Raw genomic sequence first — 19,747 nt, forward strand, 5'->3', positions numbered from 1 at the left:
TTATAGTTACCATCCGCAAAAAGTTCTTAAAATATAATTTATTAGCAAATAGACTGTAATTTATCGTGCAATACTTATACGGATAAATATCTTTCTAAACAATTGATGACGTAGTAAAGTAGATTTGTCTAAAGTAACAAAAATTAATTAGCAAAGCATAGCCTAGACCGGGTTCAACGTAATCTCGCTCTCGAAATATTGTGAAACTTATTTTCCCTGTTATTCATATTTTACTACATTTTCCAACACTACAAACATTTTATTCATATCTCTAGAAGTAGAATGACAAACTTTGACTTAATGGGAAAACTTCGCTACTTCCTTGTATGTTTATAGTAATATTTTGAGCTGTATTTGATATTAGGTTGTAGGGTGTTTATAATTTTGATAAGTTTCTATTAAATAACGAAACAGTACTAAGGACTGTATTTATTTTATCTTCCATTTATTGATACTACAATACCTTCGATTTTAGATCTACCCTGTCTAAGAGAGATCGCCTCGTAAATCTGAGGGTAGGAGATGCAACCCCCACTTTTTCTATATTGAAAGAATTTGGTACACATACTATAACTTGAATAACTATTGTATTATTATTGAGAAGAAATTGTAATCATTATATCTTTTATTACAGATTCCTATCATGGTTCTTCAAAGATTGTATGGATTCTTGTTCTTCACACTCTTGTTCTTGATGGCATCATCAACGAAATCACAATTAGGTAATTAACAATTAACTTATTTAATGTGAAAGATATTATCCTACCTCCTTTGACTAATTCATCTTCATAATTCGAATTTAGTGACACCAATATGAGATATAAGTTTTAAAGTAGCTCTAGAACAATTTTGACATAATATTTCAAGAGAGCATTGAAGAACGGCAATCTAATAACGTAGTACCTTGTAGTAACTAACCCATGTTTGGCAGACCACCGATTGAAAAGTTGTTAGATCGATAAAAGTTGCATTTTCTCACTCTGGACAAGCGCTACCATGAGACCACTATTCCAAAGGGCAGTACTTCGAAGGAGGCTCAAAGTTTCATTCAATTTTTGTTTTGTTTTTGATAAAATTATTCAACTCTTATTTCATGACATCACTTTGGTTATATGTTTCACAATATTGAAACTCAAGAGCGCATTTTCGAAAAACTACTTTCTTGTTTATATACACTACCAAATGCAAATTATCAATGACATTAAAATAAAACGCAAAGTAAAATTAAGTACATTAAAGCGCGTTCTAATGACATACCTCTTATAACAATGGAACAGAGAAGAGATCGAACGTATAATAAAACTGACAACGTCCAAATAAAAAGTTTTCTGGTATGCCCATTAGCTCGAATTTTCGAATGGCCCACCCAGGAGCGTTTGTACTTAAGATATGATTTTCAATATAACTTGCTGAATTTTAAGCTTAATGTTATAATTAGCTAACCAAATTAGTTTGAAATTATGCACTTCGTGATGGAAGTTTTGTTCGAAATTCATTATAGAAACATTGCATAAATATATGGAAATATACAATGAAGTTCATCGGTCGTAGCACTTTAATTATACCCCAGTATACTAAATAACTTTTCACATAATCGACCTTCAGTTACCCTCAAGATGGAATTTGTTGAAAAGCATTTGTTTCGTTACTATATTTACACACATTGCCAAAATCATTTGTCAAGAAGTATATTCGGCTAATCGACTTAAAATTTAACTAAAAGAGAAAAAAATAGAAACAAAAAAATACTGCTCCATAGAATAGAATTTGAAATGTGGAGGAAACAATTTATTTTTGATCTGCAGGAATGAGAAGAAATCATTTGGTGCCGAATAAGGACTATACGGCGGATCACCCATCCTTTCGATGTTATGACTGTTCAAAAACGTTTTTGTGGAATACCATTCAGAATTGACCGTTTCAAGCCACCATTTGCTTCAAAGTGATTAGTTCACGAATAGCTTTTGTTGGATTTGAATATGATATGAATAGATACGCCTGTCATGATCATATTGACTTCTTTTGAAGTACCGCCATTGAATTTTTTTAGCATTCCTTTGCAGCCATCGACACGAACCTTTTTGAGTGATTGTCAAATTGTACGATATCCAACGCGAACAAATCATGCAATATTGAACGTATGCAAGTGGAAATAACTATTTAAATGTTGTAGATGGAATGAGACATGGTTCCAAATAATCCCAATGTTTGTTCATTTCAAATGCAGACACGAAATTATTCTGAATTATTCATTCTTCATTTCATTGTCTTTGAGATAAATCAAAGAATTAATTCATAATGTCATCTTGATGTTGTTTATAAATGCAATGATAATAATGTTTGGGAATGTATGACATATAACTTGGTACCGTTGAGAAACAAAGAATATAACATAAATAAAACAAAACTCAAGTGGCTTTGGAATATAGAGATTATGAACCTTTGTTTGATGTAACTTTAGTCCACCCACGATGACCACCTGTGAGTCGATAATAATCGTTGACTGGTAAAAAAAAACAATCGTAGTTTGCCAATTAACATAAACCTAAGCAAGTTGTTTAGTCTCGTTCAAAAATGATATTAGTTCATTCTCTTTTATCTATTAACATACAAATATATTTTTTTATTAAATCAATTTTCAAAACCATTGTCCTATTATTTGTAGTAGTAGCATTGATACTACAGCGGTATTCAAAATTTTCAAATATTAACTTGAAATATGAAGAGAATAAGAATTTTCCCAAACTGCATTTGTTCAGTTAAAACAAAAATTATGACAAATATAGTTAAAGGTAATTGCTGTGTGGATAATTTTTAATTTATTTATTATCTATTTACATTTCCTCAATTACCACGATGGTCAAACACTGTATCTATATGATTTTCGTGATAATTTGTCTGTATTGTTGGTCTTTTTTCCATAAACATCAGTTTTTAGATAACACTATCTGAAGGTTGTTCGTTCTGTATTTATTCGCACACCGAAAGTTTCGTTTTGAATGTTCCATGTAGTGAAAGTGACAGATCCGTACTGGAAAATACTTTCTGGACGCTCTGTAGTGGACAACTTTAACTTCCATAAATGTAACTCTAGCCACTTCAATGTTGACAGTTGACAGTTTCACTTCGATGATTTTGCATGGTGGTTGGGCTTCTTCCACCGTAGCGGAAGCTTATATAGATGACTCAGTAACAAACAAGATTGAAATTGCTAACAGAATACTTTTTTCCCCCACAAATACGAATTAATCAACAAATTCTATAGAGATCACCAACACATCTACAGAGATTCCATCAACATCTAGTAGAGATATACATATTCCATCTGCATCCAATCCATCCAATAATTGTCCTGTAGGTACAATCAACATTACTTTTTGCAAATAATTAATAAATTAATATTGACATGGCAAATATCATTAAGTACCTTATATTGTTCAATAAATAAAATGATTATAATTCTCTATTATTTATTTTCTTTCTTTAGTGTAATTGACAAAGTTTTGGATCTCTTCGTCGTCTAAAAAATGTTGTGTGCGCCGCGGTTGAAATACTACTTTGTTGGACTCGTCTGTTGCTCGTCTCGCAATTTTCGGACTCGTCCAACAAAGTAGCACTTTCAGTCCTTTTCATACAAATAACTATTAAAGTAATGTAGAAATTGACGTTTCGAGCAACTTATACACTCACAGAGACACACTCGTCAAAACGTCAAATTTTTACATGTTATTTTAGAATGATTTTCATAGGAAAGAGATCTAAAATCAAAAAAAAATGATCACGAAAAACATTTAAAAAGGTCCAAGAAAGAAACACTACCTTTGAAGTTCCTCGTTAAGTCAGAAGATGTCTTAAAATTGCTTGGGGATAGCTTCAATTTTAGAAATAAGCGATTTGATCCTTAACGCTTTTGAATATGCAAAAATACGTTTGGAAGCATTAATTGAATATAATCAATTATAATTTTTCACCTGTAACTAGATGTAATTATCGATAGCTCTTATGATATTATGAAAGATACTTTTCTCACTTCAACGTATTGTAATAAAATTGTCTTATCAATATTGAATTTTTTCGGATTACAGAAAAAATCGTTTATTACTATTTTCGACGTATCATTGTTAAGAGAAATTTCGTTTTCAATTGTCCAGTCTTTTTTCCACCGTTTTTCGTAGTTATCGGTACATATCAGTTCTTTCAACCTTGAATGATTTCATAGAAATACTCTCGATAAACATCGTTATTCATTTCTGGTAATCGTGGTAATGTTTGGTAAACTTTGACAAATTGTAGCAAACTATCTGTATAAATGAGGTCCTTTAAACTCGTTATAAATCTTATGATGACGCTTACCTAGGATTATAAGGGGAATTTGTGTACTTTCCTCAAAATGCTACAAATTTTCTCCTCATTTTCCACCAGTGCTGAATCACCACACTGCTTTTCCCAGAGAAAATTGAATATATGAATGTTATTTAGCTTCATATCGCTGAAAAATTTACCTCAGCATTAAGTCCTTCAATTACAATATTTTTAACTACCTTTGGTTGCACTTTTTGATATTACTGGATTAAAGCTTATAGTTAATGTTATTTTCCTCACAAATTAAGAAATTGGGTTCACTATCTTTGCTGCTCTAGTTCTAGAAGTTTAGAGAACAATAGTTTACTAATAAATTGAATTATGCACCTTGCTGTTCATCCAAATATTCAACATACTACAACAAAATATAATATTAAAAAATAGATTTTCCAAACATCACCGGCTGTGCCAAATATATTGACTTTTATGACCAACACAGATCATGTAAAAACTGTTATGTTAAATTTAGTTTTATTGTGTTAAACAAACGCTTTCACTGAGTGTGGCCTGAGTGTGCATCTTAAAGGAATTCAAAACACAGGTGTTATTCGAGGTGTAAAAACAATTCAAAATAATCAATTCACACAAAGACACACAAATTTAGTTCTCGCTTGTAGAAGAATATATTCCATTTACTTGTTATAATTACTTGCAATTGTTCAATTTTTCTACCAAATATTTGACAATCGATGTTCTTGTGGAAAGATTAACACTAAATATAACAAAAATAACTATCAGGAGGAATATGCAAAAAGTTTGCTAATTTACTTACATGATAGAGAAAGTGGTAAATCAAACACAACAGTCTTCATAGACAGCCTTAAAAAGGCAAGGCACCACATTACGTGGAAGGAAATTTCAAGGCAGCTAGGCTTTAAAAAAGTGGGACGAGGGGAAACAATGCAAAGCGACAGTATGATGGGATTGTTAAAAGTTGCTATTGACACAGGAATCAAAGTCAAACATCAAGATATATGATTAAACAGAAATAAATTGGCCAAGGATCAATGGAGGAGAAAAATAAGATGCACACTCAATCCAGAAGACCTTTGGTTAGGTTTTCCTTATAAGGTTAATTTAGTATAGCGAACAACGGATTAAAATTAACTTGTTTTAAATCATTCTTTCTAAAGCACACTGATTCAAACAAAATACGGATCAAGTGACCCAGCTCTGCCCAGTATCTAAATCGGTTTTGCAATTTTCTATGTATTCCGATGCCTGACCTGATGTTTTTATCTATTCTGCTTAACCAGCTTCTCATTAAGTCTTCTTCATCCGTCTTCTTTTTCCTTCTGGTTTTCCCTCGATGTCTTCCTTCAGTTATGTCATATCCGCCGCTTGAGGCACATATTCAAACTACACCAGTTCCACTAAACTTCTAAAGTTCTAAAATTCTAAGATCTCTCGGATTCTCTCTTTTGGATCATTTCCGACGCAACCTCCAATAACTTTTTCTTTGTTCTTACTCTCACATCTACACTTGTGGATCATTATACCGATTCATATAGATTTTTCTTGATTATTGTTCCTACTAATGTCATTATCGAATATACTGTGAAGTAACGATATTGACTTTATTCCATGAGCAGTTAGGTCTTCCATTACTACATCCAACGATCCATTGTTCAATAATTACATTCCCGGATATTTGTAACTAAAAAATAAACTGTGTGCAGGCCCAACTTTAAGATGTCCTACTATTCCAAACTGCTTTTTAATTTTGGTAGAAAAAAAATATCAAAAATAACTAAATTAGTTGCTCAGAGTTAATTTTGAATTTCTTTCACTTAATGAGGTAATGTTTAAATACCTGAAACAGATCAAAGTTGAGGCACTTTGGTTAAATATAGTCAAAAATATTGTACCTTGAACGATCCTACTTTTAGTTTGGTTGGAATGCTACATTTGAATGGGGTTTTAAAACAAATTTCTAGCATTCCATTTCATGGCATCATTTTTTACCAATATTCTTTATTATAAAATTTATTACTGAACAAAGTTGGAAAAAAAAACGAAAAGCAGCCGAGGAATTCAAAGAGACCTGCAATTCGTTTTCTTCTTTTAATTATTTTAATGAGACTTATTTATATTCCTGTGAAACCTGATTTGTAGGTATCGAATTATACAAAATTTATTGAATAAATTTCTCAAAACTGGCTACCGAATTTAGCAAGACATCAAAATATAGTGACCACTTGCTAGATAATAAAATATACAAAGCTACTTAGAAAGGTGGTTCATTTCAAGAATATTTTTTGTGGTTGGTGATAGATTTTATTTATCTCATTTTCTGTTTCCCAAATTTGGAATGACTTTATTGTTAGCGGTATATTTTTCACTAAGATTATAATACGCAATGAATCAATGAACATATTCCAAATATTTCGGAAAACTTTCTTTATATCAAGATTTGCCTACCTGGAATCCTTCATATTGTAAATTGAAAAAGAAACTAATTTAAGAATTGAAGAGTACATAGAAAAATCAATAGTCTACCAACTTCTTGTAAATTAATTATACTTAGAATATGGATGTTAACATTATTTATTAGGAACTCAGCTTGAGAATTTTCAAAATCAAATATTGTGAAATAAAATTGAAACTTAGTAGGTCCAGTAACACATGATACCAAATTAGTTTTTGTGTAAAGTCACTTAGTTAACAATTTAAACTTATACTAGTAGAATTAGATAATTTTCAAGAAAGATAAATAAAAATCAAATTTGTACAATCAATTTAAAGTGAAATTCAAATACAGAAACATATTTGGCCGCATATATTGGCCGCATTCTTTGTAAGTATATCTGGTGAACCTTATCGTTTCCTCTCAACATTACCGTGAAGGTTTTTTTGCTGTGGTTTTTGCTGAGTTGTTGCTAGGAGCCACTTCCAATGCTCTACTGACGATAGAATGAGCTGGCTTGAAGGAATAGGAGATGTGGTCTATCAGATAAGAGGCGCATTTTGTGGTCTTAAACTTGTCAGTTAAAACCCTATCTCACTTTTGTTGTTAATTGCATATGTATGTCGTGTGTAAGGTCATTCGTATTTCGCCCTTATTTATTTGGTCTTAGGTTTCAGGTACTATCGACCAGAGAGTTAACATAGCAGATGTTTAAAATGTTCCACCCCTACTTGGTACGATGCTTAAACCTAATATCCTCAATTCCGTATGAGTTATTAACAAAAATAGGCAAGAAAAGGCAGTCAGGACATCAAATTTCAAAGATGTAGCATGCTTCGTACTGATAACGTAACACAGCATCAACATTTGTTGGAATTCATGTTTTTAAAAAAAACTGAAACATAGAATTTAGAATTTTTGGCTAGATAAATGTTTTAGTTCAATTTTTAATATTTCTGTACATTGGAAAATTTTAATTTCTTTATAGAAATTGCTTGTAAAACAGCGTATCTCGATATTCTTGAATTCCGAAGTCAAAATTCTCAAAATTCTCATGGTATTTGCAGTATGATCTTCCACTAATTTGAAGAACAGAGTAAATAAAATACAAACATCACTTTATCTTTGCCATTTGTCACTGGTTGCTGAAAACAAAAAAAGTCAAACCATATAAATATCTCTACAAGACTATTACAGAAGCATGGAATTTGATGTCAGAGAAACATGGTTTTCCATTGAATATTAAATAAATGGAATAGTTCAAATACATAATTCAGTTGAATCTTTTTGTTTAGTTCATAGTTCATATTAATTGGAATATATTCTAGTAGAACTTCAACAGGACATTAATGTCACATCTATTCCAAAAACTATTTCATATATTTCACGTTACGTTGATTTTGATGTGAAAATTTGCTACACCACTGTACAAATTATCTATATTTTTGAAAAAGTGGGGAGCTGTCGGCACTGTCTTTAAGTACCGGGTGGTCCCTCAGGTGGCTCCCCCTCAATCTGACATGTTAAAATTCTCCTTCCCGCCCATTTACCTCTATGATTTACTGACCACTTTGGGAGGTTACAATTTAATTTTCAGTTAATATACCTGACCCGGGCACACCTTGTGTTTGTTTTAGTGAGTTCCCATGGTTCGAACATCGAAGCCGTTTGGTTCAATACATAAAGAATTATAATTCATAATAATATCATTATTATTTATGAATTTGTATAGTATGTAGTATGTATAGTAATTTTCAATAAAGTAAATAGCCATAGCAAGGCTAAATAAAGCAGCAAAAAGTTACTAGTTCACAATGAGAATCCGAATTTGATAATAAATATCTGAGCGAGTTGACAGCTACATACATCTTTTCAAGGAGAGCTACGAAAAAATATCAATATGCCTCAACTGCATATTCTACCAAACAAAATCCTCTCCGTGGATGGGCAGAAAAATCCACGCTGTTTGCAAACCATCTTATGAATGTTTTCAAACCACATGAGATGAATCATCTAGATGCACATCTCAAATAATTAACGACGCTATTCAAGCTGCTTACCGAATAGATTCTCCACTCGAGATTGTTGAATTCTCTATATAATTGAAAACGTATAGAAGACATAATTTTTTCATGGTGCATAGAACAACTTATAAGAACTATTTGATTTAATAAAAATAATAAAACACGATATAAGGAGCATGTTTCGGCTGCGGCTGTTGGCCGTATAAAAGCGAGTGGACAGCCGAAGATGATTTTTGATGACTGTAATCAAGTTTTTAAACTACAAGGGGTAATACATATGTATAAGATATCTGGCTTCCTTATAAATGTAATAGATGTAATAAATACATTTTTACAACTAATGTAGCTTATTTTGATTAATGTTTTCTCATTTAATCGTTTTTCTGTTATTATATAGTTTTTACTCATACTCATAAATCAGATTCTTAATGATCCAACCTCGGCATTGAATTCTATAAAACAACTTGATCTCGTTTTAATCGTTCTCAAGGCAATAATTCAAGTAACAAAATATTCTAATTATAGGAAGTAGTGGAGTTTGTTCATATTTCTTCTCAGCTTCTTTCATACACTTATTTATAAAAATTTCACAAGTATTTAAATTGTCGACAGTGTTTATTTCTCTAATATGTTCATAGATACGAATTTGCTCTTGTCTCTCAAGAATTTCGGTTTCATCCAATGATTCGTCGTGTAATAGTTCTATACCTAGGTATTTGTAGATAGCAAATAGAAATGAGTGAACGTATGATCGAATTAACCACATTTATTGCTTGACGATAAAAAATTTAGGACTTTGAGAACCATTGCTAATCTAAGAAGCACCAATTTCTCAATCAGCCTTTTAGTTTTTGTAGCAAAAAGATCAGCATCAACGATATTAGATGTTTTTATTTCCTCAAAATTGATTTTTAATTTTGCTGACTTATTGAGGGAATGTTCAAACACTAAGTATACTTTGAAAAGATAACGAACCGTTTGCTATGCTCAAAGTATTGGACCTTGTAGTGATTTAAATCCTTCAACTAAATGAAGTTTTAAAACATTCCTTTTCTTAGAACTACTCTAATATCATAAGAAATTCTATATTGAAGCATCTTCTTCATATTTTCTGATTACCTTCAAGAACTGATTCACAAAAGTATTGATTCTTTGGTACTTTGAGATAGAGGATGAATTCATCTCGTGTAAATTCGATGTAACATTTGTTTATTCAAAGAATATCTATTATCATTGAAAATAAAATATTTCTCAATACATTTCAATAACTCATTTATTTTACTCTGGTCACCAAATCTTGGTGCCGGTTCTCCCTTTTCAGTCCATTGTTTTGATTTTTCTTTTGTTTCAAGTGTGAAGTTTCATCCATGGTTATGAAACGGCGCAAAAATTAGGCTTCATTGTTGTGAAACACTCAATGGAATCTTTTTCCCGATACTGATTTTGTTCCATTATGAGCAAACACGGCACCTATCTTGCGCATAGCTTTCTCATTTCCAAATTTTCAGTTAATATGCGATGCACTGCACTTTTTGAGATGCCTACTATGTCTTCTAGCTCGCGCACTGCTTTGTGGATTTTCTTCAACATTTCTGGAGTCATCACCTCATTTGGTCGACCACTGTGATGCTGGTCATCGCAGTTCGTACTGCCTCGTGTAAACTCTGCTACTCAATTTTGCTACGCCTAGCAAAACGATGACCACTCACCACACCATTCATTATTGATGGCTGCCAAACAAATATTAAACAACGTGGAGTATTCAAACTTATTTTTTAAGCAACTACCGCCATCTCTAGGTCAGTGCAGGTACTTCTGATACCATCTTCGTATGAGAAGCCAAAATGAATAAAATTTATAAGGGAACAAAGCAGGTGTGCAAAAGAAAAATAATTCAAACAATCTTAAAGGCCTTTAACAAAAATAGTTGAATAATACTTGAACAACTTACGATTTGTGAATGACATTGCTTTAAGAACCGATAAAATAAAAGAACTGCAATAAATGATGGTAGAATGGGATACTATAGCTGATATTATAGGTCTCAATATGAACTTTGCGAAAACTGAGATTATAACAAACACAGAAGAACACATTATTATAAGTATAAGTCAGCAACAAATAGAGTTGAATAAATATCTAGGACAAATTAGATAGATAGAATTATCTCACAGTCAGTTATGATGATCTTAACAAGTTTCATATTTTGGATATAACGTATAAAATTCCAAGGAAATCACTAAAAACTAATATAATGTATTATCAAAAAATATGGTTGACTTGTTATTGTTTAACCCTCGTAAATATATTCCAGCATACCTATGCGGATATATACATGTTTCTTAGGGTTTTTAGAGGAGATAATTAGTCTTGAAATAGTTTCAAATTAATGTCAAAGCAAATAAAATTATACTTAAGATAAGAGTCGATAAAAAATTTGATGGGAAATTATGTTTAAATCGTTGGTTTTCTGAGATATTTCTAAGGCGGACAAGAAAAATTCTTCATGGTCAATATTTTATGAAATATAATGTGTTATCATCAGAAAATGAAAAATAATGATAAACAATGTGGCCACTAAGTTGACAGCAAATATGTAAAACTTCTTCGAATTACGACCAAAGTTTCTCTACAAATTTATTCGACATGGTGTAAAAAGTACTTCACAATACTCATATATCAAAATTTTCCTGTTATATACAAGTTATGTTAAAATTCATGAAATATGCTCTGAAGTACCTTTTAATAGATAATCACTTCCAGAGGTCTCAATAGAAAAATTTATGTATTGAACATTATCATTTTCTGTTGGGCATCGATCGTTTACAAACATTGATTGATATTGCTGTCGTTTATCCGAGTTCTCTACTGTTTATTATTGGACAAGCTTATGTACTAGCACCGCAAGCTTTTAAAACAGTAAAATGAATTTCTCTTCAGTAATTTTATTCTTATATTGAGAATTATTTATCACTTTCTATCGGTTAACTATACACATGTGCTTTTTATATTGTAACGTGCAAGAGTATTTGGATAACTTCCATAGTATTTTGCATTTGGGACTACCTCCTGTATTTTGAAACCACAATATCATCGCTTATGCTATGGATAAGCTACAAGCCTTAATCATCTACCTCTGTAGATAATAGAAGAACTTTACAAGATTTTATTCAGACTTTAAAGGCAAATTAATCAAGGCTAATACAATAATCTTTTTTAAAGTATATAAATACTTTGATTGTAACTTATCTCGCAGGAGATCTTTATTGAACTATGAACTGCATATATGTACCTACATGATATAATTATATGGTACACAACTGCAAATCGTTGTTTTTCTTGTTTTAAACTACAAAAATATTGAGAAGTTTGATAATTTATTAACTTTCTCTGATTTTATAAACCAGCTCCGTTCAGAGTACAATAGATATTAGTTGTAAAATTGATTAATATACTTATTTTCTTGGTAACTCATTTCTTCAATGAAACTATAGCAATAGAAAAGTTTTGCACTCAGGAAATCCCGGAGAACTATCTTAAAAACTTGTTATCTACCCACTGTACATGCAGGTACAGTTATTATAACATTAGTCTTTGATTTATTCAAATATACTTGAGAAAAGATATAATTAAACTAAATGAGGAACTCGAAGTTATTTATCGAAAGAACTAGATCGATAACATCACTACCTGTACTAATAGATGCTATTAAATTATACTCTAATGATATTTCTGCTGAAAGGTTTTTCATTTTACATATAAAAAATAGTATAACCTCAAATTAAACATTTTTTATTGCCAAACAGTTTGTTCTTACTGATCATTAATATAATATTAAACAGAACTTTGCATTCAAAGCAAATTTCACATAAAATTAAATCCTACCTGAGAATTTTTTCTGAACATGGTGTTTGAAGTATTGCTGCCGGTTAATCGCAATGACGTTGAACTCCATGTCATCAATTTTTCAGCATAATCCACAGGCTTCAAGTGATTTCGCATCTAATAATTGAGAGGTGTCAATCATGACCATTTTCAAACCAAAATCTACATAAATCATTGTATTTTTTATCAGTCCTCGTAGCTTCCTATGATTCAATGACTAGTGAATGAAATAGTTTCTAGTTATATTTTTAGTCGACAGCTGTGCAAACCGCATTAATGACAATTTTTTTTTATTCTCAGACACTTATGTTTCGGATATATATCAAAAAGTCATTGGGGATTTTATACCTGTCATCGTGTATCAACTGCCAAGTGAAGACATCATCTAACAACGGGATTAATTTTAAAAATAAAACCAGACAGTTCCGATGTTTTATAATCACCATTGACTATTTTTGTTGTGTGTGAATTTTTAGAATTACCATGTCATATATTTGTAACAAATAGATTTTCTACAAAAGGCGAAACTAACAAAAATCGTAATTGTTTGTTTATAACAGTGGAAAATTTATTTTAATCAATAATATTTACATCTAGAACAAATCAATGCAATAACTTGGAGAATCTAAAGAACTTCAATAATTTTGGTATTAAAGTAAAGCTTTTTGAAGTGATGTTAACTGTTTATTTCAACCCAACCAAACGTGCCTAATTAAATGTCATACTGTGCAAGTTTTTTAACACTATACTCTATCAACAACACCTCAACTTTTAAAAAACGCCACCAAGTTATCAAAATTTGCTTGGAAAATCAGTCGTCAATTTGTACAACTTGATGAAGATTATTATAAAAATGTCGATAGGAGCAAGCTCTCTATCAATTTGGGTATAAAGTTTCAAGCAAATTTAACGATTCTCTATCCTATACAGGAATTGGAGCGGGAAAATTCAGTTTTGGCTCGAAGGGTTTGTCACATATGGATGTGAACCAATCCACGACAAACCAGAAAAATCGACCATTTGAAATAGTTCATACATTGGTAGCATCATAGAAGAAAATTTCTTAAAGAACGGTGAAACGATATCATTATTGCACCATCATCAATGATTTTAATTTGAAAATATAGATGAAATTTTAATGAGCGAGACGTTGTTTAAAAATTCTAAAAATAAACATGTCGGTTAATCTCCAAGACCGTGCAATTCGACATCTGTCAATTATTAGATTCGAAATTACGTGAACTAAGCCCTAAACCTGAAATCTTTGGATTTTTTTGGTCGATGGCCTATGTACGTACTAGTATTTTAGGAACGCATGCAACTTCATAGAAATTTCAGTGAGATCTGTTATGATTTTTTCATTAATCCAGAAATTTTGTGATAGTTGTAGATAAAAAAATTCACTCCAAAGAAAGTAACTTTTATAAAAATAACAACAAGGGGATACCGAAAAAAGCGCAATTCTAGTGGAAAAAATACTTTGAAGAATGACCTGAGCATAAAACAAAAATTAAAACCGACCCCTCAACAACCTTATGAGATGAAGACTCTGCCTAGTGTCTTCTTCGTTTACAGTGAACTGTTAGTTTCCGCCAGATGGTATTGATATATGATTGATAATTATAATTATAATTATAATCATACTATGAGCTTTTTAGGATCATATTTATAAACATGTTATGAACAGCGTTCAATTAACGGCATTTTTTGGAAATATTATAGAATAAAACCTAAAGCATGGAATTGAAAGCACCACAACTAAACAAAGCCTTTGTAGTTTTAGAAACATAATTGAGTGCTGTGTTGCCATTTTCCCGGAGTAAAGTACGGAATAGGATAAGTTCTAAATATGTAGAACATTTCATACAAAAACCATATTAATTGGGGTTTAAAAGATAACTAAAAATAAATTTGTTATTTAGATTAAATTAAGGAAGATCTCATTTTGGATGGATGTGAATACATGCTTGCACCAGTGCTTTTTCCTTGAGGAAAATCGTTCACTGTTTTAATGGTTATAATTTAGCATTAGAATCTGTCTCAAGAATAGAATAATTCTAAAGATATTGAAACTAAAGATGTTTCAGCTGGTTGTCATAACGTTTGTTTAACTTTTTCCAAAATAGATTGAGGTATTACGCGCCCTCATATTTTTAATCTAATAGTCAACAACAATTTTTTATGCTTCAAGACGTAATTTTATTACCGAACCGAATCGGTCCTGTTTCACTACAATGTTAATGACTTTATTGTTTGGGTTAATGATAGACTTTCGGATCGTCAGTGGGATTTCTTTTAGAATTAGATCATCGTAAAATAATAGTAATTTTTTATGTTGTTTGTTTTCAAAGAAACCCGAAACCTTTTTGGTAGGTCCATTAACAAGACACAGGTAAAGCTAACTCATTGATAGCGTAGCTAAATAAATTTTAAGGATGTTTAAATGGTTACTACATTGAAATCGTAAATTCAGACTCGAGATAAATCTTGTAAATGATTTTTATTTTCAGGTAAACCGAAAAAGCAGGTATCTTTGTATCGGATGAAATAATTTAGGATCAAGCTACAATGACATAGTAGTTGTTCAAATAAAAACAAAATTTCCATATAACCACCGACTTTTTTCACATTTTCCTATGAAATATTCGATCAGAACGAATATCAACAACGCGGTACATTGTTTTCATAAACATCAGTAATGTTTCATGAAGTCAGTTGTATACATTTGATGCTTCACAATATTTCTATACAATGGAGAAATAGTAATTATTTGTTTTGAAAAATGTTGTGCCAAAACAAATATACAAACGATTATTAAAAGCATATAAGGATTCTTCACCCTCAAATTCGATCAATAGAAAGATGAGCTACTGTATTTAAAATTAGTCGTACAATACGATCAACGTACAGGACATCCAAAAAGTGCATCATTTCTTGAAAACATAGCAAAAATATAGGATATACAAATTGTCCATCAACCGAGATACATTTAATAGAAGCAATGTGAGTAAGATTTTGTTCTTAATTTACAGAAAGATCTGTGCAAAATTGAGTAATTGGAAATTAAGTACTTCGACCACATTATCAACTACACCGTTATGGCTCGATACAAGTTTCGACGAGATGTAGTAATATAAGCAGCTAAGCCATCATACTAGGGTGTTTAGTTTGATGTGCTTTAAAAGCGCGTTTTTTTTTCCATGTTTTCACCCAAAATCTTCGCCAGATTCACTGAAATATCGTGAGAAATTCTTTCTTTTCGCTTCATATTGCTCAAACTCACTCAGTAAATGGAATTAACGATCTACATCACAGGCTTCGCATCTTGGTAACTCAGTTCGTGTGATAAGATTTTGACCTAGTAGTTAGCACGATATTATCACTTGGTATGGTCTGCTTTATCTTCCACGCACTGAACACTTCAAATTTAATTTCACATTTCATGGCAGAAATAGAAACTGTTTGGATGGAGTTTGGTTGTTTGTTGCTCATCGGTCTAACTCTTCATTTCCTTTTATACCAGAATGTGATACTACAAATATTAATTCGGCGGAGGCATCTTCTATTATAAAGTACACTATTTCCGTTTTGATTAGTAAGTCGATTGGATTTTTGGTATATACGAGCTGGATAGCTTAAAGTGAGCTAAGTGAATCTGTTAATATTAGAGATAGGGACTATTTTGATTATTCAATTTCTTTTTCTGTACCATTTTATAACTGTGAATGAAACCTCGTTCTACCAATATGAATCTGGATCACATTAGGCTAAGGTGAATCAGGTAATTAGAGAAAAACGTATTGTCCTATCAATTTTTGATATCTGAAACCAACAGACTGAAACCAACAGAGGGAATTTTTGCTATAAATATCTCTTACTTGAAATTTCCTAAGTTTCCTTCATACATTATAACGAACTATATATTTTTATCTAGATACCATGAAGAGTTGGCAGTTTTTTGATTTATAGTATTATTGAATTTTTTAATTTAGTTCTTGTGGTTACACAAGCTTCAAAATATGTTTCGATATTTGTATGATATAAGATACAAGGTGATCGCATGATTATCTCGGATACAATATGGACTTTTATTTTTTAGAAAATCTCCTTCAACTTCATTCTTTCAATTCATAATTCACTCGTTTAAAGTAAGTTTATCCACGAAATTATTACCCAAATTATTTACAATCTTTCGCAAATTCGCAGAAAATTCGACAAGGAGAGAGAGAAATGCTTTAGTGTCAAAAAATGGTTACAATTTGTAGACAAAAGTTTGTAAAAACTAACAAACAAACATAAAAAAAAAACCACAATGAGTAACAAAATTATAGTTTATAGGCACTTTCCAGTAAATATGCCCTCAAATTATTGCGGAATGCGGGAAAAGATGATCTCGATTTAATTTCAATAGGCAAGTGATTGTGTATTTTTTGCGTTGTAAAATATTGAGCCCTCAACTAATTCTGAACGTGGAGTAGATAGGTAAAGAAAGTGCGACGATCTTTCTGAAATTGGAGAATCGTGTTTACGAATTAGGCAAACGGATTCAAAGATGAACAAGGAAGAAAACGTCAGAATTTTTAATCTTTTAAACTTCCTGCAGTGAGTCTTACTGTTTAGTCCGAGTAAATATCTAACAATTAACATTTGTATTTCTATTTTTTCCCAATTCGAGAAAATAATCAAATTAAATCATAATGTTGCAGTTTGAAGAAAATTATCGATCGGTTGCTATATATATCACTAAAATCAAGCTACATTCGTATCACTCACTAAAATGAATATGAAATTTGTATTTGAGCACGCCAATAGTCATGACTGATGCCTAATGATCTTAATATCATAATCATCTCTCACATTTTGATTGTGTATCCTCCAAATTTACAATAACAATCCAGGAAATCGTAATGCTTAAATATTTTCCAACTTTCCTCGAGGATTTTACCATAGTTGAAACACAGACAGGCCCTTTGGTATGTAAAAAAACTAATTTCATTAACAAATTGTAGGTTCAATTTTTTACTAACGGGTGCCATTGCCATTTATTCACAAGTTTCCATGAGATATGTTGCCCTCGAGGGACAAGTCATTCCGTAAAGTACTTATCCACTCATCAGTAGTGAGCTTTTGAAGTTGGAATGAACTAGATATTAAAAGGTGGATAATATCTCCAACTTTTTCTGCAAAAAGTTCTTTTTTAACTGTTATTGAGTTCATTAAGACATTATTCCTTACGCGTACTTGTGACAATTCCATTTTTGGTTCGGTTTTATGTTCGCAGAATGCGTTTTTATTTATTAGTACAAGTTTTATACAGTGAATTGTTAAGTTCTTCGAATTTTTATGCGGCCGATAGTATATGTTTCCGTTTTCTTTAAAGAACAATAAACATTTACAGAGTGTACGCAAGTAAGACCGATAATTTGTTGAATTGGTAACACCTGCTGTTTCAACTAAGTTGTTAAGATAGTGTATTGTGATTGAATTTATTGGTTTTGATACTCATATCGAAATAACAAACACAACAAGGTGAATTGTGACATTATGGAGAGCCAAACAAAAACTAAAACCACATCTATTCATCTCTTTAAAGTCTCCATATTCTTAAGGCTAAATATTTTGAGGAACAAGGACGCTGTTTACGAAAATGAGTCCTTCCATTTTCAAAGTAATTACCATCTACATAAAATACAATTTTGTAACTAAAGCTTACACCACTTTTAGTTTGAATCCAGTCATTTTCTCATATGCTCTTAAAAAAATCTAAATTGCCTCATCTACGAGGGTTGCTACTTAAGTTTTGAGATAGACACATAAAAACAAATATTCAGATCAATACATTTTTGCATGCGTTTGAACCAATTGTCGAAGCATTTTTTCTATTCCGTTTGAGGTATCTCCAAAAATGTGATTTGAACGCAGCAACCGCTTCTTCAGGTGTAGAAAAACGTTAACCTCGCAATTCATTTTTGACCTACGGGAATAAGAAGAAATCATTGGGTGCCAAACAAACACTGGGTGGGGAATGATTCGTCCTCTTCGATTGATTTTCCTGATTTTTGTGAGAACTTTTGGCAAATAAATGTTGATGTACCATTCAGAATTTACTGTTCTAAGTTATTCCTAAGACCAAGAAACTATTTAATGCATAGCTTACCCGCTATTTAGATCTACAAGTATGATTCTTACAGCAATAAAGCTGAAAAAGGAAAACCTTGGGAAAAGATATATGAAATATTTATTTTTCCATGCACGAAAAACAAACAAGAGAAACGTATTTCCGTCTTAAAATAATTATATTTTGTTGTCGAGATAATTACAAAATGTCGGTGACAGCGATAATCATTTAGAAACGTTAGGTTAGAACTTTTGCTACCAATTTCGTCTGCAAAAGTCAACTTTCCTGAATGTGGTTATAGAATAAGAAACATAATAATTACTATAGTTCGACTTAACTTTGTTTACATATTGATTCATTAAAAATTTCCTTGACTATTTGTTCAATTTTTAACCATTGTTTCAGAGATCTCAAAACCAGTTTTTAATGAAAATAATATGTTGTTAATTGTTGTCTATTTGAATTTAAACAAGTCTGTTTTATTATTGTCTTGGAAAATATAGCGTAGGAGGAAATTTCGTATTCGGCGCCCAACTTCTGCACTTCAGAATTGGCGGAAAGATAACATTTTATGTTAAGGACTTTGAGGGAGATTTGTAACTGTACTTTCAATATAATAATAGTATTTCATAAAAACAAGGGCATTGAAAAATTATTTATGTTATGTTTTTAAATCAAATCCAAAGAATTCCACCAAAAGTGAAATATATGTGAACGGATATTAATTATATGTTCTTAATTTTGGGCTTTTGATCTATTGCTTTCAAAAGAGGCTATTCCAATACGAATTATGCTAAACTTCCATTTACTTACCTCTCCAGAAATCCTTGATAAAATTCCTTTAGTGATGGTCGAATACAAGTGCATTTATAATTCAAATTAAAAAACCATCGAGTGTTTGGTTATCCTTAATCGTAATCTAAGTGAATTTTTTCCTTCATATGCTAAAAT

General features: G+C 31.2%; 1 protein-coding gene across 1 annotated transcript in view; it reads left to right on the top strand.

Moving 5' to 3' along the window:
• The window catches only part of LOC130891507 (BMP-binding endothelial regulator protein-like), a 117,753-nt gene that overhangs the window by 30,190 nt on the left and 67,816 nt on the right, over nt 1-19,747 (top strand). The window contains exon 2 of the mRNA XM_057796305.1: nt 635-722. Within this exon, the coding sequence (XP_057652288.1) occupies nt 644-722 (79 nt within the window). The 5' untranslated portion in view covers nt 635-643. The remainder of the gene's footprint in view (nt 1-634; nt 723-19,747) is intronic.

This window comes from Diorhabda carinulata, chromosome 3 (genome assembly GCF_026250575.1).
Source record: "Diorhabda carinulata isolate Delta chromosome 3, icDioCari1.1, whole genome shotgun sequence".
Lineage (NCBI taxonomy): Eukaryota > Metazoa > Arthropoda > Insecta > Coleoptera > Chrysomelidae > Diorhabda > Diorhabda carinulata.